Genomic DNA, 25815 nt, shown 5'->3' on the forward strand with positions numbered 1-25815 from the left:
CTTGGAACACCAACTTCACCCCTGCCCCTTTCTTTTTCCTGACATAAGAGACCTTAAAATATTGAATGGAAAGAGTTATCAAATTTACATTCACGGTTTGTCCTATACTTCTTTCTGTTATGACAGCAGTCAGCAAATCTGTTCTGTCAAGAGTCACATGGTAAATATATAGGGATCTGCGGGCCATGTAGTCTGTCTCAGCTTCTCAGCTCTGTCACCACAGTAGGAAAGCTGCCAAAGATAATCTTAAATGAATCAGTGTAAATGTGTTTCAATAAAACTTTATTTACAAAAATAGGTGGCAGGCTGGGTTTTCAAGCACTCTCTCAGAAATATGTTAGACATGGTCCTAAACTGTTACACACCCTCAAATTCAATTATTACACATTATTTTCTAAAATACATCTTTGGGTGGATAATAAAAACTTTTTGTATTTATTTTCTATTAAAATAATAACATTCAATTATTTTAAAAATGCAGTAAAGAGAAAGCAGAAACAATGTCCTGTAGTCCCACCATTTAAGGAACTTACGGCATTTTCTTTCCTCTTTCTTTCTTCATTTAGGTATTATTATAACTTGGTAAACAATTATTTTACTTTTTTACTTAGCTCTGCATAAGCATTGCTGATGTCTTAGTAAACTGTATTTCCTTGTTTCCAGTCAGATTAATCCTAACTTTTCATTATTGTTAACACTTTGGTCCTTGGGAGTTAAAATTTTATCCTCGTAAATTTATTTTCACCAATAGATTCTCAGTTACAATTACTGTATCAAAAAACATAAGCTGAGACTATACACTTTAAAAATTTCCAACTGGATACTCATTTCACTAACAAGGGACTATTTCAAGACTCATATTTATCAAACTTGATGACTCATCAAGGCAGTGAGAAAGTCAATTCCTAGGCAGGTTGATAAGTCTGGTGTCCCGGAGGAGGAGAAAGGGGTCTGGGGCTCTCGAGGAGGAGATAGGGGTCTGGAATCCTCAAGAGGAGAAAAGGACAAGTGTCTTTTTTTTCCTCTACATTCTTTAGTCTTAGTCACATAAAACTTTTTATTTTCCTTTAAGATGATTACACAACAAACAACTCAGTTTAAATTCTGTACTAAGGATTATATAACAATAATGTATCCTGCTTGAGGACAGTTTCTCCTTCCTGAAAACCTTCTGACTAATCCTGCTGCTGCTACTGCGAAGTCACTGCAGTCGTGTCCAACTCTGTGTGACCCCATAGACGGCAGCCCACCAGGCTCCCCCGTCCCTGGGACTCTCCAGGCAAGAACACTGGAGTGGGTTGCCATTTCCTTCTCCAATGCATGAAAGTGAAAAGTGAAAGTCAAGTCGCTCAGTCGTGTCCGACTCTTCGCGACCCCATGGACCACAGCCTACCAGGCTTCTCCGTCCATGGGATTTTCCAGGCAAGAGTACTGGAGTGGGCTGCCATCACCTTCTCTTCTTCTCTGACTAATCCTGGTATCTAAAAATGTATATTATGGAAGTGGGTCTGGTAAGATCTTTCTATTGTTAAATTCTAATCCTGTCATCTTAAAATGTAAACTGTGGGAGTGGGTCTGGTAAATTTTTACAACCTGGAGACATTCTTTTGATTTATTGTAATAACCAATTGAAAAAGTATATAATTCCCTTGCTAAGACTAGCGAGGGGGGCACTCTCTGTCCCCCTTCTCATGCCTATGTTAGAGGCTTTCTCTGTCCCTTTTAATAGTTTAATAAAACTCTGCTACACAAAAGCTCTTGAGTGATCAAACCTGGCCCCTGGTGCAGAAGCTGAATCTTTGGAGATCAGGAATCTGACATTGTTCACTGTAACCTATCAGCACTGTGATTTTTATTTCTTGAAAGTAACTGAAATCATTTATTAAAAGATTATGCATTACCTTGTTGGAGTCTGGATTTTTAATATAAGGTTCAGCACCACTTGCAATGTTTCCCATCAGTACTTTTTCAATTTTGGCCACGAAAACAATTTCCGAGTGTGGATTGCTTATAGAAAATATAGCCTGTATACAAAGAAAACAAATAATAAGCATCTAGGAAACCACAATGAAGACATATACAAAAGTCTACTTTTACAGTACAACTTTAGGGGATTTTTTATTTGGAAAACTGTTCATCTTATGTAATCTATTGGTAAGAACAATGGAAAAAACATCTTCCCTCCTATGAGAGATAAACAGAAGTGCAACCTGCTTTGGAAATTTTAGCCATTCTTCTGGAAATCCCTTGATGTGAGGTTCTCCTGATTGTCTGGGAGTGACAGTGTCTACGTTTCCATTTTCCACAGCCACGGACGCCCCTAAGATCATCTGCCTGACAGCAGTGTGATTTAGATCCACATGGAAGTCGGCAGAAATCTTCCTGCTGTCTCTGAGGTCATAAAGTGCCACACTCACAAAAAAAGGCTCAATCTGTGGGAAGAAAAAAGAATTGGTGGTTTTGACATAAAACCATTACACAGACAATAGCCTCTTTAGTACAGTATTTAATAACACAATAGATAAAATACTACTGAGAGAGTCAATTACTAGGCAGGTTGATAAGCAGTCTGGGGTCCCCGAGGAGGAGAGAGGGGTCTGGGGCTCTCAAGGAGGAGATAGGGGTCTAGAATTCTCAAGGAGGAGGAAAGGACAAATGTCTTTTTTTTTCTCTACGTTCCTTAGTCTTAGTCACATAAAACGTGTTTTTCTTTAAGCCAAGAACTGATGATTACATAACAAACAACTCAGTTTAAACTCTGTACTAAGGATTATATAAGAACAATGTATCCTGCTTGAGGACAGTTTCTCCTTTCTGTGAGTGCAGTTCAGTACAATCCCTCAGTCATGCCCAACTCTTTGCAACCTCATGGACTGCAGAGAGCCAGGCTTCCCTGTACATCACCAACTCCCAGAGTTTACTCAAACTCATGTCCATTGAGTCAGTGATGCTATCCAACCATTTCATCCTCTGTCGACCCCTTTTCCTCCCGCCTTCAATCTTTCCCAGCATCAGGGTCTTTTCCAATGAGTCAGTTCTTGCCATCAGGTGACCAAAGCATTGGAGTTTCAGCTTCAGCATCAGTCCTTCCAATGAACACCCAGGACTGATCTTTAGGATGGACTGGTTGGGTCTCCTTGCAGTCCAAGGGACTCTCAAGAGTCTTCTCCAACACCACAGTTCAAAAGCATCAATTCTTCATGCTCAGCTTTCTTTATAGTCCAACTCTCACATCCATACATGACTACTGGAAAAACCATAGCTTTGACTAGATGGACCTTTGTTGGTAAAGTAATGTCTCTGCTTTTTAATATACTATCTAGGTTGGTCATAGCTTTTCTTCCAAGGAGCAAGCGTCTTTTAATTTCATGGCTGCCGTCACCATCTTCAGTGATTTTGGAGCCCAAGAAAATTAAGTCTGTCACTGTTTCCCCATCTATTTGCCATGAAGTGATGGGACCAGATGTCATGATCTTTGTTTTCTGAATGTTGAGTTTTAAGCCAAATTTTTCACTCTTCTCTTTCACTTTCATCAAGAGGCTCTTTAGTTCTTCTTTGCTTTCTGCCATAAGGGTGGTGTCATCTGCATATCTAAGGTTATTGATATTCCTCCTGGCAATCTTGATTCCAGCTTGTGCTTCTTCCAGCCCAGCGTTTCTCATGATGTACTCTGCATATAAGTTAAATAAACAAGGTGACAAGGTGACAATACAGCCTTGACATAATCCTTTCCTGATTTGGAACCAGTCCGTTGTTCCATGTCCAGTTCTAACTGTTGCTTCCTGACCTGCATACAGATTTCTCAAGAGGCAGGTCAGGTGGTCTGGCATTCCCATCTCTTTCAGAATTTTCCACAGTTTATTGTGATCCACAAAGTCAAAGGCTTTGGCATAGTCAATAAAGCAGAAATAGATGTTTTTTCTGGAACTCTCTTGCTTTTTCGATGATCCAATGGATGTTGGCAATTTGATCTCCAGTTTCTCTGCCTTTCTAAATCCAGCTTGAACATCTAGAAGTTCACAGTTCACGTATTGCTGAAGCCTGGCTTGGAGAATTTTGAGCATGACTTTATTAGCATGTGAGATGAGTGCAATTGTGTGGCAGTTTGAGCATTCTTTCTGAAAACCTTCTGACTAATCCTGATATATTGGAATGTATAAATTACGGGAGTGGGTCTGGTAAAATCTTTCTATTTTTAGTTCTAATCCTGTCTTTTTAAAATGTAAATTATGGGAGTGTGTCTAGTAAGATCTTTACAACCTTGAGACATTATTTTGATTTATTGTAATAACTAACTAAAAAAGTTATAATTCCCTCACTTAGACTAGTGAGGGGGACACTCTCTGTCCACCTTCTGATGTCTATGTCAGAGGCTTTCTCTGTCCCTTTTTCATACTTTAATAAAACTCTGCTACACAAAAGCTCTTGAGTGATCAAGCCTGGTCCCTGTTCCTGAAATTATATCTTTGGAGATCAAAAATCTGACACCATTCACTGTAAGCTATTATTATTATTTATATAGTATAATATTTCTATTTATGTTATATGCAATATATAATACTATATATTACATATGTTATATAGTCATTAAATATATTTTTCCTTACTTCTTTATTTTGGTTGAGTCATGAGTCATATGGGATCTTAGTTTCTTGACCAGGGATTAAACTTGTGCCTCCTGCACTGGAAGTTTATTATGTATTTTATATATAATATGCAAAATATAATATTTGTATAAAATAATATAATACACACAAATACACATATATATATGTATATAAACTTGCAGATTGTTATTTTATTCAGTAAATTTCCATCGCTTACTATCATTATTTAGAGTGATACTCAAGTTGTCCTAGATTTGGCTAGAGGTACACCTTTCAGTGTAGCTCCTATGTCTCTATGTTCATCATTTTTGGAGTACCTCTTTCTGTCCCCAACAAGGTTTTCCAGGTTCATCCTTACTCTTCATGCCCCAGCCATTCCTCCAAAGACCCTTGGTTCCTGTGAGTGAGGGTGACACTTTGAAATCAAGATCTGGGTGCTTGTTAGGCTCACTGTTTCTGGGACACACACACATATACATACATGCACACAATATTCACAGCTACAACTGTAACTGAGCAGGACCCCATGGGGCCCTCCCAGGACAGGCCTTCCCCCATATCCTTTGCTTTAGCACCTCTCGGAAGTACCTAGATAATATTAATAGTTGTTGTTTAGTCACTCAGACGTGTCCAACTCTTTGTGACCCCATGGATTGTAGCCCGTCAGGTTTCTCTGTCCATGGGATTTCCTAGGAAGAACATTGGAGTAAGTTGCCATTTCCTTCTTCATGGCCTTCTCTGGTGGCTCAGATGGCAAAGCATGTGCCTACAATGGAGGAGACCCGGGTTCAATACCTCAGTCAGGAAGATTCCCCTGGAGAAGGAAATGGCAACGCACTCCAGTATTCTTGCCTGGAAAATCCCATGGATGGGGGAACCTGGTAGGCTACAGTCCATGGGGTTGCAAAGAGTTGGACATGACTGAGCGACTTCACTTTCTTTCTCCAAGGATCTTTCTGACCCAGAGATCAAACTGGTATCTCCTGCACTGGCAGGTGGAGTAAGGATTTTTTTTATCACTGAGCCGCCTGGGAAGCCCTAGATAACAGTATTTCATGCAGATTTCCTGAGTTGTTCTGCAGATATGAAATCCACCCTTCCTCCCCCCGCAACCCCTCGGCCCCCCGCAAAAAAAAAAAAAAAAGGAAGAACCACTTGATGACCAGGAGCACATAGTCCCAGGCCTCCTTGAGCCTAACGATGAATAACGTTAACCCCTGCAACAGGACCCTGCTACATCGCCATCAGCCAATCAGAGAACTGTTCACAAGCTGATCACACCCTCAGATGCCTATGTCATCTTCCCTTTAAAAATGTTTTGCTGAAACCTTTTGCAGGGCTAGAGGCTTTTTAGGGCACGAGCCAACCTGTTTCCTTGCATGGCCTTGCAATAACCTCTCTCTGCTCCAAACTCTTATGTTTCATTTTGTTTGGCCTCATTGTGCTTCAGGCACATGAGCTTGTGTTAACAATGATTTCTTTATCACTATCTGTGAATATTTGCAAAGAACTCATGGGTTCATGCTGTAGCTCCATTTCCAATCAAGATCCTCAAAAGTTCTTTCTAAGCTTTCCCTTTTTCATATTTGTAAAGATTTCTTCCAGTAGTGAAAAACCTGACTCTTCAATAATTACTTATTTCTTCAATCAGTTTACTTTTGGTTTCAAAGTAACCCATCTCCCAATCATAGTAGCATCTTCTCTCGCTGCCTCCTCTGTACTACCTTGCACAGTGCCCCACTTCCCGACAAGTCCAAGGGCGTGGCACCTCTCAGTCTCCATGAGGCTTTCTCCCCCGAATCATCTGGGGTTCTTGGGCTCACTCAGCTCCAAGCCTCAGTGTGACTGCCCTCTCGACCTCTTGCTACCATGCTAGGAAGGAAGAAGAAGATATGACTAGAGGGAAAATGAGAAGGTAAAGGAAGATGGAAAGGGAAGGAAGAGTTTCTTATTTGAGTAAAGAAGTAGAAGTTTGGTAAAGAGGAGTTTATAAGGGCTTCCAGTAAGTGGAGTGACATGGGCAAAGTCACAAAGACATGAAACAACACAGGTTTAGAGTGAGATCAGAGTGGAAGCCAGTAGGATGTGTTTGTAGAAAATACACTTGAGAAACATTAGGGGGGTACAACTAGAAGCCTTGGAAACGCATTGCATGTGTGTGTGTGTGTTGGTTGGTTGGAGAGATGGTTCACAAGGCCATAAATTAAAGAAAATTCTCAGGTTTGGGACTATAGAAATTAAGTGAATGACAATGCCATTCACTAATGTATAGGATGAAGATACAAAGATGAATTCTTCAGCACAGAAAGTCATTTGTAGCACATTCCAGAGTAGTGGGGTATATGAGTGTTGAGCTCAGTCAAGGAAATTGGGCTGGAGAGTAGAAAACGAAAGATTTGGGTGTGTGGGTTCCTATTCAAGCAAGAAATGAAAAAAAGAGAAAATCCTAGGAAATGGCAGAATGGCATCCTAGGAAATATGAACATGCATGGGATAGAGATGGGAGAGGGAAAACCAGTTTATAAAGAAGACTGGGGAGTGGAGAGGGATTTTTTAAAACAAGTTGATAAAAATGTTTAATGCTGCCAGAGTATCACAGACACTGAAGAAGAAAGATTTAATAAAGAAATAATTTTCAACTAGAAAAATGTCAAATGCAATAGAATTTAAATAGGACAGAAATATAGATATGTAATTATATTCACAGATATATGTACAATATACAGATGAGTAATTATATATACGTATGTAAATACATGTGTATGTAGTTAACTATAGACTTCTTAAAATGTATATACTTATAAAAAGTTTTTAAAGTTTTGTATATGCTACTTAATCTTGAACTGATGCCTCTCATCCACCAATATTCTGTCGATAGGTAGGTTATATACAGAAAACACATTGTGAGTAAGTTTATCACTATACAGATTCACTCATGTCATCAATTTTGCTGAATGTTTAATAAGTATCTTGTGTTCTTTGAAATGCAGGAATATGGCTAGCTTATAATAAGGGTATTAGTTTAATTCCTTAAAATTAGCAGTATCTGGCAGATCCCTTGCTGTTAGAATTATATATATAATATAAAATTCAACAAATTAAAAAAAAAGACAAAATGTAGAAGTTTCATATTTTACCAATTTAATTTAGAAAAACTCTTGTTTTGTGGTACTGGTAGTCTGCCAAGAGTTGAAAAATACAAAATTAAATGAGATAATTCAGGTAGGAACCCAAAACACATTGAAGGTCACAGGAAAAAATCCTTATTATTATTTTGCAGATTGCCCCCTTTTGATTTTCACTTCTGCTTTGTTAATGGAAATAAATTACCTACTTTGATAATCAATCAAAAATAAAGCTCATATGGTGATTCACTTATTTCTTCTAATTCATCTTTTCAACTTACATGTCACATCTTACTTTTTGAATCACTGGTTTTTCAATAAATATTTGTTTAGTAAAGCACCTACAAAGCCCAACAAATCATCATAGGTTTCTTGCTTAAAATTCTGTACTTCTCTTTAAAAAAATTTAAGAACATGAAATTCTAAATGTACTTCTGCTGTAAAGCAGCTTTATTAGTTCAGATTTTTGGATCAATTTCTATTTTCAAAGAAATATTTTATACTCTAAAGCCATCAACTTGAAGTTGGTTTTCAATTGACTGACTGAAAAATTACATGCTGTCAAGTATTGTTTCCTCATCATGAAAAAGTTCTTTTGGGGAGTCTTTTTAAAAGCTCATTCATTAAATTCAACTGCATTGTTGTTGGCTCTTCAGCAACTTGGAGAAACATTTCAATTAGTTTAAAAGCATGTTCGCCGAGTTAAAAACAATGAGTTTAAAAATAGCGACATGAATAAATGAGTGTCATTGAATAATCGCAAAAAGATTTTTTAAAACAATGCCATTACATATAAAATTGAAGTTGAGTCCAGATGAGCCTGTTTTATCAGTTTTTTACATTGTTTATAAGCACTTTGAAACTATTCTTAAAAGTATTTTCTCAGTTTTTGTTTTAACATTTGTATCAATTACAAAATTAATTAAAAATGATACAAACATACAGAACACTTGAAAACAACTTATCCCTTTGGCCTGACAGATATGAAAGGGCTCCCAAAAGCTGCTCTTTGAATTGGACATATTCTCTTGCCCAAGACTGAGCCAAATACAAATGTTTAGCTTCTGAATATGGGCTTTAATATAAAGATAGGAATCCAACAGGCTCCCCAGGTGGCGCTAGTTAGTGGTAAAGAACCTGCCCTCTAATGCACAAGACTCAAGAGATGCAGGTTTGATCCCTGGGTTGGGAAGATCCCCTGGAGAAGGAAATGGCAACCCACTCCAGTATTCTTGCCTGGAGAATCCCATGGACAGAGGAGCTTTGAGAGCTCCAGTCCATAAGGTCTCAAAGAATCGGACACGACTGATATGACTTCACACACACACACAGGAATCCACGTGGAGGGAGTTGCATGCCCCTGGCACTGGAAAGAAAGCCTATTCTCTTTGATGTTTGTTTCTAAATTTGAGTTTTTAATCACACTTAAGAATGTACTTTGGCTTCCCTGGTGGCTTAGCAGTAAAGAATCTGCCTGCCAATGCAAGAGACTTGGGTTTGATCCCTGAGTTGGAAAGATCCCGTGGAGAAGGAAATGGCAGCTCACTCCAGCATTATTGTCTGGGAAATCCCATGGACAGAGGAGCCCGGTGGGCTACAGTCCATGGGGTTGCAGAAGAGTCAGACATGACTTAGCAACTAAACAACAACAAGAAGGATGTATTTGGTCAAAAAAGAATTCATTTTTATTTAATAAAATGATTAAGTGATATTATGATTTAGGTTAAATTTTCCTGATATTTCTAAATAGTTTCAAGACTAAGTTTCTAGTTTTTTTTTTTTTTTACTTTATTTTGTTAAATCCCAAGTGAAAATATGTTCTGAATACTCCTCCTAACACTTTCACATAAAGGAACATTTTTCCTGCTATAGTCATCATTTCATGTGGCCACATCTACCATGCTTTTCTCTGGCTTCATGTTACTCAGCTTCTTGGCACCATTCCACACAGCTGACTCTTTCTTTCTTGGCCTCATGAGTCAGTCTTTCCTGGTTTATCCCTACATCAATGACCATTCCTTCTGAGTTTTCTTTGGTTACTTCAATATTCATCCATTTAATATTTCTTACATACACAAAAATTTCTACATGATTCCCTGTATGTCACTGCCTGGACTAGCCTTTCAGATTTATATCTCTGTTCATGCCATTCCCTAGAGTTCTAAACATGAGTTTGAATCTGCCTAATGGACATCTTGATTTGGATATTGAGTAGGCCAAGTAAGCTTCACATGGCCATAATGTACTTTTTGGCTTGTATCCCCCAAATCTGCTCTTCCTCTAGTCTTGTCCTCCTAGTAAGGACACCCCTATGCATATAAGGGTCTAAAGCAAAAACTAGAGACTCATCCTTGAGATTTCTCTTCTCCTTATCCTGTATATCCCACATATCCAAAAAATCTGTCAATTCAATTTACAAAACGTCAGTCAAACCCATCCATTCCTCTCCTTCCTCTTTGCCAGTCCTACAGCAAGCCACTCTGTGAACTGTAGTAATAAACTTCTGTTTTCCTTGATCACCTCATTTCTTTCAGTCCATTCCTCTGATGGGATGTTTTAAGAACACAAATTCTTAAATTAGAATTAAGAATTAGATCAAACCATTTTAAAGTGCTTCAAACCCTAGGAGAGCCTCCAATTACACCAAGGATAAATCTGAACTCTTCACTACAGTGTAGAAGACCCTATCTACTCCTACTCTGCGCTGTCTCTCCCACCCCCTCTTGGTCTGCCCTTCCCTTTACTGTCTCCTTTCAGTTCCTAGGATCTGCCAACGTTACCAGTCTCAGGGAACTTCACACTTGTTCTTTCTTCTGCCTGGAACCTTTTGCCCTGACCTGATGTCTTCCCTTTCTCAACCTTGGTCTCTGTTCACATGTCACGCTCTCAGAGAGGTCTCCTGCGGTCATCTTATCCTCAGTAGCTCTCCTCTGTTATTCTGTATCCTATCTCTATATATTGATTTACTTTAAAGAACTCTGCACAGTGTGCAAGTTTCTAGTTAATTCATTTGTTTCCTTATTTACTTCGGTCTTTTCCCAAAGATTCTAATCTTCAAGAGGCTAGGGACCTTGTTCATCTTGTTCCCTGCTGTTTCTCCAGTACTTAGAACAAGTCTGCAGCTTGCCTGATAGCTCAGTTGGTAAAGAATCTGCCTGCAATGCAGGAGACCCTGGTTCGATTCCTGGGCTGGGGAGATCTGCTGGAGAGGGGAAAAAGCGACCCACTCCAGTATTCTGGCCTGGAGAACTCCATGGACTGTATAGTCCATGGGGTTGCACAGAGTCCTTGGAAGAAAAGCTATGACCAACCTAGACAGCATATTGCAAAGCAGAGACATTACTTTGCCGACAAAGGTCCGTCTAGTCAAGGCTATGGTTTTTCCAGTAGTCATGTATGGATGTAAGAGCTGGAATATAAAGAAGATTGAGCGTAATTCTTGATGCTTAAACTACAGTGTTGGAGAAGATTCTTGAGAGTTCCATGGACTACAAGGAGATCCAATCAGTCCATCCTAAAGGAGATCAGCCCTAAGTGTTCATTGGAAGGACTGATGCTGACGCTGAAACTCCAATACTCTGGCCTCCTGATGTGAGGAACTGACTCAATGCAAAAGACCCTGATGCTTGGAAAAACTGAAGGCGGGAGGAGAAGGGGTCGACAGAGGATGAGATGGTTGGATGGCATCACCAGCTTGATCGAAATGAGCTTGAGTAAACTCCGGGAGCTGGTGACGGCAGGGAGGCCTGGCGTGCTGCAGTCCATGAGGTCACAGATAGTTGGACACGACTGAGCAACTGAATTGAACTGAACTATAACAAGTCTAGCTCCATTAGGTGCACTGAATAAAGTATTTGCTGGAGAATAAATAAACACAACTTAAACTACTTTCACTCTATCACATACCTAGGGCAAGTTACAGTTTATAAAATATGAAGAAACTTCTTTTGGGGGGAAGATTCTTACTGGAAATACATTTCAGTTTTAGCTCATTTGTCAACAAGAATCTCATAGGTAACATTGAAAACATCAATATCTTACATGCATCATATTTACAAATTCTCCTCATTAAACCTGAGGTCCACAGCACACACCATTACCCTGCTACTGGAACAGGAAGAAGGAGGCTCAGAGAAACATTAAGGTACCTGAAGACCCAAGGGAAGCAGGTTACAGTCTTTCTGAAAGGGTTCACCCGTTTGCCTGCTACTCACCGCCAAACTAACAAGGCTTATTTTACTACATCATAAATAGAGAGGTATACGGATTGTGTATACAATTTGCAGAAAAATGTCATACTGTTTCTACCTTCTAAAAGCAGATGTGGCTTGTATCATGGATTTGGAAATAAGTTCTTTAAGGTGAAAGATGACAATTGAAGGATGATTTATTAGAAATAAGAACAGAATGCATTAAAAAAGAATGAAAAGGGACACACCAATATATTAACAAGGATTTCTGATGTTAAGATTGAGTACTTTTTCTTTCTTTCTTTATAGTTCAACCTTTGATGATATTTATGCTAACAAAATGTGTCCTTCCCACCCATACATTCACAATTAGTATAGAATGTCCCCTAGAATACTAAAAATAAACTCTCAAGAGAGCCCATTTAGTAAGAAGAGGAATTGTTATTGATTTAATGAGTACAGTGATGTTTCCCAAATATCAGTGAAGCGCCTTTTTCCCCTACCATTTACATGTATTATTTATTTAATATTTATAATTATTCTACTTGACTCACTATTTAGCCTTGTTGTAAGCAGTAGTAGCTGTGAAATCACAGTGTTAATTTGTTCACTATTAATTTTCTCTAATATACATTAAAATTAACATATGAACATTAAAATAAAAATGTGGATTTAAAAGCCATCAAGTTCCACCAGGAAGATACAAACAGTCTGGAAACTCTGAACTATTGGGTTGATTTAATGGAAAGAACCATAAAGCAGAGTCCTTTTGTTGCTTCTTCTGTAAGTTAAAAGGGAAATTTTGTGGCAGTATAATTGACAATTCTACTTCAGAACTTGTGCACTTTAGTCAAGTGGAAAAATGCTGTCAATCATATTCCTTGGTACAATAGAGGGTGTGAACTCAGTTCCTGGAATCATCAGGAATAGAAAAGATTTTAACGAGGGTGGTATGATGTTGGCTGAGGGTACAGGATGTATCAGAAGAGAAACTTACATTTGTTATCGGATCATTTTCATTCTCTGTCACACATCCCTGAAGATTTAAGTTGAGAGCTTTACAAATGATCATGATTCTCTTGGTGGCCTTCTCTTCAAATGGTTTGATCACAAACTCGGGTTCTAAAAGGTCTTTTTTCTGAAGTTTCAAGCTCTAAAAAAGTTTGGAAAGTTTTACTCAACACACACCCATCATAAGAAAAGAGCTTCTAAATTATAAACCGCAACTGTACAAGTCAAGTTCACATCTGCTTAAAGAGAATTCTGACTTACATCTATATCTGGATCCAGTGAGAACAGATTTAGCCTCTCCATGTTTCGAGTTGCTTTGACAGTCTCTTCAGTCTCTGTGAGGTACTACAGAGAAAAAGTGTCAGTTCTTAGCTTCTACTTGGCTGCAAACCTACAGCCCAGCCCCATACATATGGCCAAGAAACAGTCCCTTAGTATTAACACTGTTTTAATATCATCCATCAACACTCTGCAATCTTACAGAAACATGCTTTTTGTTTTCTGACTGTTGTGTTTCTTAGTCTAAATCTTAAAAGAAAGCATTTACATTTTTTCCATGAAAGCGATAAGTAATAAGTAATTCGAGTTTATTTGCACAGAAAAATGTCAGCTTTATTACTTTCGTGAAGTCTGGGTGCAGGCTGTTTTCTGAAGAATCAGCTTCCTCCGGTGTGCTTTCACAAGTTATAGTATTATCCAGGGAATCTTGAAAAGATACATCAAGACCAGGTCATTAAATAATCCTCATGAATCACTCATTTTTCAAGCCTGTGACATACGGAAACTGGGTTAGACTCAAGAGCGATGAAGGATGGACACTGGTGAGAAGATACCTTCACTGTGCCCTGGCTCTAGTCCTCCATATAGTTGGAAAAACTGGGCCTGGAAATAGGATGTCCTGGTGATCATTTTGGGACACTCTTCATGACACCATCCTGTGCCCATAAGAACTCTGAACCCTTACAATACTACATTTATACTTGGGGTTGTCTTGTCTCACTTCATCAATGTATACTAAAGCTTTCTTACATATGAAAATATTTTTGATAATTCTCTCAGGCCGTCAACATAAAACCTACATTCTAGCTTTAGTTAGTTAAACTCTCTAGGACTTTGTAAATATTAATATTCTAGGTGATGATTATTAAGTAAATCATGAGTGTGAAACACCTACTACAGTCTATAGCAGGTGTTAAAATCAACACTAATTTTATTCTTCCCTATCCCATGGCTCTTGTACAAGATAGGCTACCAGAACTTAAAGACTCTTTGGGGGGACCTCCCTGGTGGTTCAGTGATTAAAAATCCTCCTTCCAATGCAGAGGATGTGGGCTCAATCCCTGGTAGGGGAACTAAGATCCCACATGCCCTGGGGCAACTAAGTCTGAGTGTCATAACTAATACTCAATGCAGTCAAATAAATAAATTAACTAAAAAAATAAAGACTTTCTGGTTTTAATGTCCCATGGTATTGTGCAAAATGTCTTAGCACAGTTTTCCTTTGGGAAGAGTGACTGAGTCTGAGAATAAACGTGTCTTCCACATGACTATTAATATAAACCTGTTTTCCTCCTCTTCTTTTCACCATTTTTTCCCCTTTCTCTTGGTCTCTTCCCTTTGCCTAGAATGGATTAGAGTCTGATGAAAGAACTGGGATGGGAAGAAGAATAATTTTTTATCTTATAAAAATCTCTGATCTCATGCAAAATTTATGGAACTTTCACAACTTGCCTTATCTCCATGGGGTCAAAAGCACACATGAAAGATGCTTTTCAACTATAAGGAAAGGATGCATATTTGTCATTACACAGTAATGTTCATTAATTAAATTTAATGGGATCAATGAAACACAGAATCTCCCCTCTAACATCCCATTAGACATGGTCATTTTTTCAAATATTGCTGATCAATGATTCCCAATATCATTTGCTGGATGTCGGCCTCAAATCACTGCTAGTCAACTTAAAAATCATACCTCTGTAAGGTGACCCCCACTATTCAGTAAAAGTAAAGGTCTGGGGGTGATTTCCTGGAGTAAATAGCTCAGGGTTGGATGAGCTAGACCTGACAGCTACCAGGGTTATTAGCAGCTAAAATGAACCAAATGCACAGGTCACAGCTGGCAAGGGAGGCAGGTAGTGTGCTCACCCAGCCCCAGATCCGTGAGCTCTGCACTCCTCCTGCCCTGAGGGGGCCCCTCAGGACTGATCTGCAGGATTCGGTTGAGGGTGTGGATCCATTCGTCCATATCTGACTCCGTCTCAGCGGCCAACACAAAATAGGTCAGGTCATTCATTTTCAATTCAAAGGCATATTTTCTTAGTCTGTTATTCTGCAGCATAAAAAGAAAAAATACCAACTAGGTCTTAGAGAGTGAGAGATATTTTTGTGTGGGGTTTTCCACACAAGGAGGTAACATCAAAGAGATTTTCCCAAACAGACAAAAGTTTAGATGGGTAAGAATTATTTTGGGCTTCCCAGGTGGTGGTAAAGAATCTGCCTGCCAATGAAGTAGACATGAGAGACATGGATTCGATCCCTGGGTGGGGAGAGGCCTGGAGGGCTATAATCCATGCGATCACAAAGAGTTGGACATGACTGAACACACCACATCTGCATCTACAAGAATTATTTTATTAGGTTTCTTTCAAGGATTTTTGGACAAAGAGGTATTTTAAGGTTTTTGTTGACGGGGTGAGCATGTAGGCACAAACATTTCATCTTCAGGCATGGGGGAAGTATATTCTAAGCTTCTTTAAACAGTTGCTTTGAGTTGCTACCTTCACTTTCTCATCTTGTGTTCTGTCCACAATTCACTCCAGTTGCAATTTTGACCCCATCATATCCCGGAGGCTGCACTTGCCAAGGTCACCAACAAACTACGTTGCTGTACTACCCTAAGGACTATACAATCTTTGTTGACCTTTCAGCAGAATTGACACAGTGGCTACTTCCTCCTTCATGAAACCCATCTCTCTGGTTTCCATGACTATACTCTATTTCAGTTTTCTTTCCTCCTGAATGGCCACCACTTTTCACAGTCACCTCTACTGGCTCTTCCTTACTTTGTGACTTGCCATGCTAACCTCAGCTCTGCTTTAGATTCTTTTCTTCCTTATCTGGTCCAATGACTTTAAATGACATCCACATGCCAGGGGCTCCCAATTCCTTTCTCTGCCTCTGGCTTCTTCATCAGCCTCCAGACTCTTGTCTTACTTGACATCTCTACTTGCATTTTGTGACCAACCCATGAAGTTTTGTTCTAGTTTGCTGGATGTGCTCCCATCATAGACTCATAGACTTTGTTGCTGCCATAAAGGCCTGAAACAACCCTCCCATCCCACTTACCAGGTATGTATTTACACACATAACACTATGTTTGCCTTTTACATACTTAGGTGACTTGTATTCACTCTTCAGATCTGAACTAAAATTATCCTTGCTCAATGAAATTTTCTCAATTCCCCAGTTAAGACAAGGTTCTTGTCCTCCAGGGTATGCACAAAAATTTGGGATTACACGCTTATTCACTTTCATTTGTTTGTTTGCACAGCACGTTCCTCCCTTACAACTGCCTTGATGAGAGCTGGAGCACCACTATATCCTATCACAGTGCCATCACACAGAAGGATTCAACAGTGCATTCAAAACAATTATTTATTATGAATGGGATGGGAGAGGTTCCAATCCTTGGGAATGAATGAACAACTGAAGAAATAAAATAACAAATGAAAAACAGAGATTCTCTGTTGTGCAGAGAATTAAAGTGGTCTGATTCGATGAGTAACTACCTTAGATTAGACTTTCACAGAAGGTGAAATCTATAAAAAGAAGTGAGCTGTTTAAAGATCTGCTGCTGCTGCTAAGTCACTTCAGTCATGTCCGACTCTGTGCGACCCCATAGACGGCAGCCCATTAGGCTCCTCTGTCCCTGGGATTCTCCAGGCAAGAACACTGGAGTGGGTTGCCATTTCCTTCTCCAATGCATGAAAGTCAAAAGTGAAAGTGAAGTCGCTCAAGTCGTGCCCGACTCTTAGCGATCCCATGGACGGCACCTACCAGGCTCCTCTGTCCATGGGGTTTTCCAGGCAAGAGTACTGAAGCACAATTAAAGTAGTGGGAATACAAAAGCAGATTATTATAGCAGTTTATATACATTTCTGCCATGAGATTAGAAACATAAAGGCAAAGTAGAAACTTCTCCCAGTGATAACGTTATGTAACCTGGGGTGGTTGAAAGAATTCCTGAAGATATTCCATCTTCACATCACTCCCAGGTAACTCTGATACAAGTATTCAATTCTTACCCACACTGTTCTAAAGCCTAAGAGCACTCACAGCTGTAGTAAAGCAAGACTCTATACAATTAAAGTAAGTAAAATGCAAATAAGAGTAGAAATCAAAGATGAGAGTGTCACTATAGTGAGGCGGTACAACTTAAACCAAGGTATAAACTCTTTCTGAGAACAAGACTGCTGTTTCTTGGAGGCAAAAGAGAATAATCTTTAATATACTTCTGGTAATCTTCTCTTCCTTTGGGATGCTCTGAGAACTTCCCAAAATAGCTTTCAACTTCCACAACAGCATGATTACTACTACAAACATGACACTTATTAAACATTTGCCGGCTATGTATCTGGCACTGTGCTGAGGATTTTACAGTCATCATTTTTATTTAAATCTCATAACAACTCTATGAGAGACACTGTTATCATTCCATTCAGCATATGAAAACACTGAGGCTTGGGGAGACAAATGAAAACCTGTTTGGAATACATGGACAGCGAGTGTTGGAGACAGGAAGTACTTCCTTTATACTTAAATACCCGCTGAGACAAGCCAGCACAAGGAAGATGTTCATTGGCTACTGTTCTTCTTTGCCACCTGCTGGGCATTATCACACTCGAAAGGGGCAGCCATGCCTGGGGGTGCTGGTTTCTGAAAGTAGACATTGGGGCAACATACAAGCCTCAGGAAAAGAAAAATTTAGGGATTGAAGGAGAAAAAAGAATTAGCTAAAAAACTAACTGTGATCCTCACTGTGGGGTTTCACAGCTCAAGTGGCATTTTCTAGACTCTGCCAAGGACAAGTGCTCTGCTCATATTCATACTTTCCCATTATTGTCAATTATTATTATTTCTTTGCCCTGTAAGGATTCCCTTGCAGACTGGCATTTTCAACAGCCCATGAGCCCAGGGCAGAAGGTGACTAGTTATCCTCAGTGCTGTGATAGTGTTCACTTTTAAAGAGGTTCTGTTGGATCTGTATTTTGTGCTGGGCAAAAAAAGACAAGGTCTCTGCCCAGACAGGAAGAGACAGGTGTTAACCAATTCATCATCCAAATTTGAAATTGGAAGATAAATGTGCTTAACTTCTGTATGAATGTACTGAAGTAAAGGAATAAAAATCAAGGTATAGTCATTCTTTTTTGAGACCAGGATTGTTATTGCAGCATGAGAATTGCAACATGAAAATACTACTATTCTTACAGAACCCTCTGTGTTCTATGAGAATACAGAAAGGATAACTTCAACTAGTAAAATGCCACAGTTTTATATGTATATACATATATTTGTATAAATTCCTTTACTAAAGTTAAATTTATATAGAGTGAAATACACAAATCAAGCTTTTGACAAATGCATAAACTTATGTAATCCACACCCAGCTTTCGGAGACCATTTTGGCTTCAGTGTAAACAGAATTGGGGGAGTGGTGGTGGCTGGAAAGGCAGTGGCCCCAACATTTCCTATGCAAAGCAAACATCTGGGTAGTTTCTTTAAGAATGCAAATTCTTGGAAGCTATGCTCTCCTCAAGAGGGAGGGCCAGACTCCTTCACACACCCTCCCACACACTTCCCCCGGTGCTGAAGAAGGAGGTCCATAAAACCGCCTCTGACCTGCACTGACAGAGAGGGTCTAAGGGCAAAGACAGTTGGCTGAGAGCAGGAATAAAAGACAGAATGCTTCCCATGACAATATCATACCTTCAAAACACCAAGGGAACAGAATAGACACTCAGGAAAGAAATAGAAGTGCTCAGAGCAGATCTAAAGTAGCTGAGTGTAGCAGAATGCAAACAAATCTCAGTCTGCATCTTTAAATCACTCTTGAAAACAAACAAATGAAAGAATCTGCTTGACTAATCTAATGCTGTAAATAATGGGGAAGGGTAGATGCAAAGCCATGTAAAATGCTTGCATTAGGTCCAAATTAAAAGTGGATTGAGCTGCAACTTGCTTTCAAATGGAGATGTCAAGGAACTAATAAAAAATTACAAAAATTGATTTTCTAAATCGCCTTCTGTATGTGAATTAAATATGGCTGACGTCAACAATATTACATATTTTAAAAAGTTTGAGCAAAATGTGTAACAAGCCCTTGTTTCTCAAAAAGGGATATTTATAAATGAAATAAATATTCCATTCACAACTTCTCTCAAAAGCCAAATTATCTTTTTCTCCTTGGAGTGAAAGAGAACTACTTTCAGTGCAGAGAAGCTTATGCTGGGGAAGATTAAGATGCCTTAAGTGGTTTTCTATCTCACCCTCTGTAATCTTCAAGATAATGGCATATAAAACAGCAAAAAAAGAAAGGACCAGAAGTAGAAAACCAATGGGACATTTTAATAACCGTGAAATGCAATGTTAAGTCATTAAAATGATAATCAAGAAGTAATCGTATTCTTCTCACTCCTCAAATTTTCCTGAAATCAGTATCCCTGGTGATCGATGCAGCTTCTTTGTTCATTCAAGCTCACCACAGTCTATCTACATGGCTTCATAAATAAAAGGAAACTGGAAATATGTCCTAATGCCATCCGATGTGCTTAATGAGTTGTGGCAAACGGATTGCTTTTCACACTGCTCACCTAGAAAAGCTTTGAAATAGATACTCCAATGAAACCGCTAAAGCCAATGGAGGATGGAATATTGAAGGGAGTTATCCAAGCAAAATATACCACGGTATCTGTTCTGTTGCTAGCATCTTTTACAGAATTTTGCAGAAACAGGAGAAGAGCCACACAACATCAAATTCAGGTTACTGGTATTGGTGGCTACAATCCACGCAATCCTTTCCATTCTCTGTATGTTCATTCATTCAAATACATACTTGTTCAATATATACGAAAATGTACTGGCTATTTTCTATGTGCTAGGTAGAGAGCATTAAAAAATGTTCACATGACGTGCTTGCCCCCATGGAAATTACATTCTAGTGCAATGTAATGTCAGGAAACAAGCAATATCACGTGCAATAGATATATGTAATATATGTATTACATTGGAGTATGAAATGGCAATCTACTATTCTTGCCTGGAAAATCCTGTGGACAGAGGTGCCTGGCAGGTCACAGTCCATGGGGTCGCAAAGAGTTGGACATGGCTGAGTACACATACACACATTTGTATAATATAGAGTAGCATCTGCAGTAATATCATTCTTGCGTATGATATCAGAACCTAGTTTCTGAGATGTGTCACACATGTTTAATTACTCATGCACATGCTATATTTATTCTGTGTTTTTTTGTGCATCTTTCCACAGGCAAGAAGGTCTTTGAAGACAGGAACCACATCTAATTTATGTTTGGCTTTCCCACAAAGCTTTGCATGTAGCAAAATTTTCCATATATATTTGCTGAAATAAATCCTACATCTAAATTTCACGGCTTAAAATGACACACATCTATCTTCAGAGTGTTTCTTTTGCCTGTTGGCTTATGTAGGATAAATGTATTAATATGTATCTATGCCAGCATACAATGTCATGAACCTCATTTGATAGTTCATCAGGCACTCTATCTATCATATCTAGGCCCTTAAATCTATTTCTCACTTCCACTGTATAATCATAAGGGATTTGATTTAGGTCATTCCTGAATGGTCTAGTGGTTTTCCCTACTTTCTTCAATTTAAGTCTGAATTTGGTAATAAGGAGTTCATGATCTGAGCCACAGTTTATTGACTATGCCAAAGCATTTGACTGTGCGGATCACAATAAACTGTGGAAAATTCTGAGAGAGATGGGAATACAAGACCACCTGACCTGCCTCTTGAGAAATCTGTATGCAGGTCAGGAAGCAACAGTTAGAACTGGACATGGAACAACAGACTGGTTCCAAATAGGAAAAGGAGTATGTCAAGGCTGTATATTGTCACCCTGCTTATTTAACTTCTATGCAGAGTACATCATGAGAAACGCTGGGCTGGAAGAAGCACAAGCTGGAATCAAGATTGCCGGGAGAAATATCAATAACCTCAGATATGCAGATGACACCACCCTTATGGCAGAAAGTGAAGAGAAGCTAAAAAGCCTCTTGATGAAAGTGAAAGAGGAGAGTTAAAAAGTTGGCTTAAAACTCAACATTCAGAAAACGAAGATCATGGCTTCTGGTCCCATCACTTCATGGGAAATAGATGGGGAAACAGTGGAAACAGTGTCAGACTTTATTTTTGGGGGCTCCCAAATCACTGCAGATGGTGACTGCAGCCATGAAATTAAAAGACGCTTACTCCTTGGAAGAAAAGTTATGACCAACCTATATAGCATATTCAAAAGCAGGGACATTACTTTGCTGACTAAGGTCCGTCTAGTCAAGGCTATGGTATTTCCAGTGGTCATGTATGGATGTGAGAGTTGGACTGTGAAGAAGGCTGAGTGCCGAAGAATTGATGCTTTTGAACGGTGGTGTTGGAGAAGACTCTTGAGAGTCCCTTGGACTGCAAGGAGATCCAGCCAGTCCATTCTGAAGGAGATCAACCCTGGGATTTCTTTGGAAGGAATGATGCTAAAGCTGAAACTCCAGTACTTTGGCCACCTCATGCGAAGAGTTGACTCATTGGAAAAGACTCTGATGCTGGGAGGGACTGGGGACAGTAGGAGAAGGGGACGACAGAGGATGAGATGGCTGGATGGCATCACAGACTCGATGGACATGAGTCTGAGTGAACTCTGGGAGATGGTGATGAACAAGGAGGCCTGGCGTGCTGCGATTCATAGGGTCGCAAAGAGTCGGACACGACTGAGCTACTGAACTGAACTGATACAAGCATACCCACTAGATATATGATCACCAAAGTATTTCCTTGGGCATCTTTCTGTAAATCTGGATTTTCCTCAGCCTCAAATCTAATTATTCCACTTATTAGCTCTGTTACTTGGGAACGTCACTTTATCTCTCTGAGCTTTATTTTAATAAATTGAGACAATAATAATGCATTTTCCATGAACTGTTGTCAAATACTATATTAGATGAAGAAGATTACAAGTGTCATTCTGGTTTTTATTTTTATCACGGGAAGTGAAATTCTTAACCACTAAGGTTTGCTGGGGGGTTTATAGGTTATAGGTGACTTCTAAATTTGTTTTCATTGGCAGGTACACATTTTTTTTTCCTTCCCAGTATGACTGCCTTTATGTGGGCACACACAGTCTGAGTTGCTCTGTGTTATCTTATACAGGAGAAGGAAGTGACCCTACTTGCTTCCTGTAGTGGCCTGTGCTGCAGAAAGTATTTGAATTTTTAGACTTTGGTTAAGCCTCAAAGGCCATTATCTTGGGATCTATATCCACAAGGTAGCAGGTCCAGCACCAAGTAGGAAACTAACAATGGTCACTTCCAGATGTATGCGTGCATGCTCAGGCGTGTCCGGCTCTTAGCGACCCCATGGACTACAACCCACCAGGCTCCTCTGTCCATGGGATTTTCTAGGCAAGAATACTGAAGCAGGCTGCCATGCCCTTTTCCAAGGGATCTTTCCAACTCAGGATCAAACCTGGGTCTCCTGTGTTGGCAGGCAGAGTCTTTACCACTGGGTCACCTGGGAAGCCCGTTCAGCTTTAAGCCTTTATGTATAAAGTGATATCACTCATTGTCATTGTTAATATTGGGGCACTGGGTACATGGGATTCCTGGGCTATATATTCCATTCAGAGTGGCAGGATCTGGGATAGATGGATGGATAAATATATGAATGAGTGAATGAATGAATCAATAAATGAATAAATGAGAAGACTCTCAAGGAACAAGACAGGATAGATTAGGCTTAAATAGCCCTTAGTCTCAGACCAAAGCCGAAATAGCAAAAGTTGGAAGTTTTGCTTCAGACTAGAAATGAGGGGTATAAAGCAGATCTAGTACTGTTTCATGACACTACAAAAAAGTGGAAAACTACTGTTCAGTTCAGTTCAGTTCAGTCGCTCAGTCGTGTCTGACTCTTTGCGACCTCATGAACTGCAGCGTGCCAGGGCTCCCTGTCCATCACCATCTCCCGGAGTTCACTCAGACTCCCATCCATTGGGTCCGTGATGCCATCCAGCCATCTCATCCTCTGTCGTCCCCTTCTCCTCCTGCTCCCAATCCCTCCCAGCATCAGAGTCTTTTCCAGTGAGTCAACTCTTCACATGAGGTGGCCAAAGTACTGGAGCTTCAGCTTTAGCATCATTCCTTCCAAAGAAATCCCAGGGTTGATCTCCTTCAGAATGGACTGGCTGGATCTCCTTGCAGTCCAAGGGACTCTCAAGAGTCTTCTCCAACACCACAGTTCAAAAGCATCAATTCTTTGGCGCTCAGCCTTCTTCACAGTCCAACTCTCACATCCATACATGACCACAGGAAAAACCATAGCCTTGACTAGATGGACCTTAGTCAGCAAAGTAATGTCCCTGCTTTTGAATATGCTATCTAGGTTGGTCATAACTTTTCTTCCAAGGAGTAAGCGTCTTTTAATTTCATGGCTGCAGTCACCATCTCGGTGATTTTGGAGCCCCCAAAAATAAAGTCTGACACTGTTTCCACTGTTTCCCCATCTATTTCCCATGAAGTGATGGGACCGGATGCCATGATCTTCATTTTCTGAATGTTGAGCTTTAAGCCAACTTTTTCACTCTCTTCTTTCACTTTCATCAAGAGGCTTTTTAGTTCCTCTTCACTTTCTGCCATAAGGGTGGTGTCATCTGCATATCTGAGGTTATTGATATTTCTCCTGGCAATCTTGATTTCAGCTTGTGCTTCTTCCAGCCCAGCGTTTCTCATGATGTACTCTGCATATAAGTTAAATAAACAAGGTGACAATATACAGCCTTGACATACTCCTTTTCCTATTTGGAACCAGTCTGTTGTTCCATGTCCAGTTCTAACTGTTGCTTCCTGACCTGCATACAGATTTCTCAAGAGGCAGGTCAGGTGGTCTTGTATTCCCATCTCTTTCAGAATTTTCCAGTTTATTGTGATCCACATAGTCAAAGGCTTTGGCATACTCAAAAAAGCAGAAATAGATGTTTTTCTGGAACTCTCTTGATTTTTTCCATGATCCAGTGGATGTTGGCAATTTGATCTCTGGTTCCTCTGCCTTTTTTAAAACCAGCTTGAACATCAGGAAGTTCATGGTTCATGTATTGCTGAAGCCTGGCTTGGAGAATTTTGAGCATTACTTTACTAGCATGTGAGATGAGTGCAATTGTGTGGTAGTTTGAGCATTCTTTGGCATTGCCTTTCTTTGGGATTGGAATGAAAACTCACCTTTTCCAGTCCTGTGGCCACTGCTGAGTTGTCCAAATTTGCTAGCATATTGAGTGCAGCACTTTCACAGCATCATCTTTCAGGATTTGAAATAGTTCAACTGGAATTCCATCACCTCCACTAGCTTTGTTCATAGCGATGCTTTCTAAGGCCCACTTGACTTCACATTCCAGGATGTCTGGCTCTAGGTGAGTGATCACACCATTGTGATTATCCGGGTCGTGAAGATCTTCTTTGTACAATTCTTCTGTGTATTCTTGCCACCTCTTCTTAATATCTTCTGCTTCTGTTAGGTCCAGACCATTTCTGTCCTTGATCGAGCCCATCTTTGCATGAAATGTTCCCTTGGTATCTCTAATTTTCTTGAAGAGATCTCTAGTCTTTCCCATTCTGTTGTTTTCCTCTATTTCTTTGCACTGATCACTGAAGAAGGCTTTCTTATCTCTTCTTGCTATTCTTTGGAACTCTGCATTCAGTTGCTTATATCTTTCCTTTTCTCCTTTGCTTTTTGCTTCTCTTCTTTTCACAGCTATTTGTAAGGCCTCCTCAGACAGCCATTTTGCTTTTCTGCATTTCTTTTCCATGGGGATGGTTTTGATCCCTGTCTCCTGTACAATGTCACGAACCTCATTCCATAGTTCATCAGGCACTCTATCTATCAGATCTAGGCCCTTAAATCTATTTCTCACTTTCACTGTATAATCATAAGGGATTTTATTTAGGTCATACCTGAATGGTCTAGTGGTTTTGCCTACTTTCTTCAATTTAAGTCTGAATTTGGTAATAAGGAGTTCACGATCTGAGGTACAGTCAGCTTCTGGTCTTGTTTTTGTTGACTGTATAGAGCTTCTCCATCTTTGGCTGCAAAGAATATAATCAATCTGATTTCGGTGTTGACCATCTGGTGATGTCCATGTGTAGAGTCTTCTCTAGTGTTGTTGGAAGAGGGTGTTTGCTATGACCAGTGCATCTTCTTGGCAAAACTCTATTAGTCTTTGCCCTGCTTCATTCTGCATCCCAAGGCCAAATCTGCCTGTTACTCCAGGTATTTCTTGACTTCCTACTTTTGCATTCCAGTCCCCTATAATGAAAAGGACATCTATTTCGGGTGTTAGTTCTAAAAGGTCTTGTAGGTCTTCATAGAACTGTTCATCTTCAGCTTCTTCAGTGTTACTGGTTGGGTCATAGACTTGGATTATCGTGATATTGAATGGTTTGCCTTGGAGATGAACAGAGATCATTCTGTCGTTTTTGAGATTGCATCCAAGTACTGCATTTCAGACTCTTTTGTTGACCATGATGGCTACTCCATTTCTTCTGAGGGATTCCTGTCCACAGTAGCAGATATAGTGGTCAT

At 39.6% G+C, this 25815-nt stretch overlaps 1 protein-coding gene across 3 annotated transcripts in view; it reads right to left on the reverse strand.

The window, feature by feature from the left end:
* DOCK10 (dedicator of cytokinesis 10) overlaps nucleotides 1-25815 on the reverse strand; it is a 304971-nt gene that overhangs the window by 93470 nt on the left and 185686 nt on the right. For all 3 annotated transcript variants that reach the window (XM_068968164.1, XM_068968163.1, XM_068968165.1), the window contains exons 8-13: nucleotides 15082-15265; nucleotides 13553-13638; nucleotides 13195-13278; nucleotides 12920-13075; nucleotides 2211-2432; nucleotides 1902-2024 (exon numbers count right to left, since the gene is read on the reverse strand). In XM_068968164.1, the coding sequence (XP_068824265.1) occupies nucleotides 1902-2024; nucleotides 2211-2432; nucleotides 12920-13075; nucleotides 13195-13278; nucleotides 13553-13638; nucleotides 15082-15265 (855 nt within the window). The remainder of the gene's footprint in view (nucleotides 1-1901; nucleotides 2025-2210; nucleotides 2433-12919; nucleotides 13076-13194; nucleotides 13279-13552; nucleotides 13639-15081; nucleotides 15266-25815) is intronic.

Source organism: Capricornis sumatraensis, chromosome 3 (genome assembly GCF_032405125.1).
Source record: "Capricornis sumatraensis isolate serow.1 chromosome 3, serow.2, whole genome shotgun sequence".
In the NCBI taxonomy this organism is placed as follows: domain Eukaryota; kingdom Metazoa; phylum Chordata; class Mammalia; order Artiodactyla; family Bovidae; genus Capricornis; species Capricornis sumatraensis.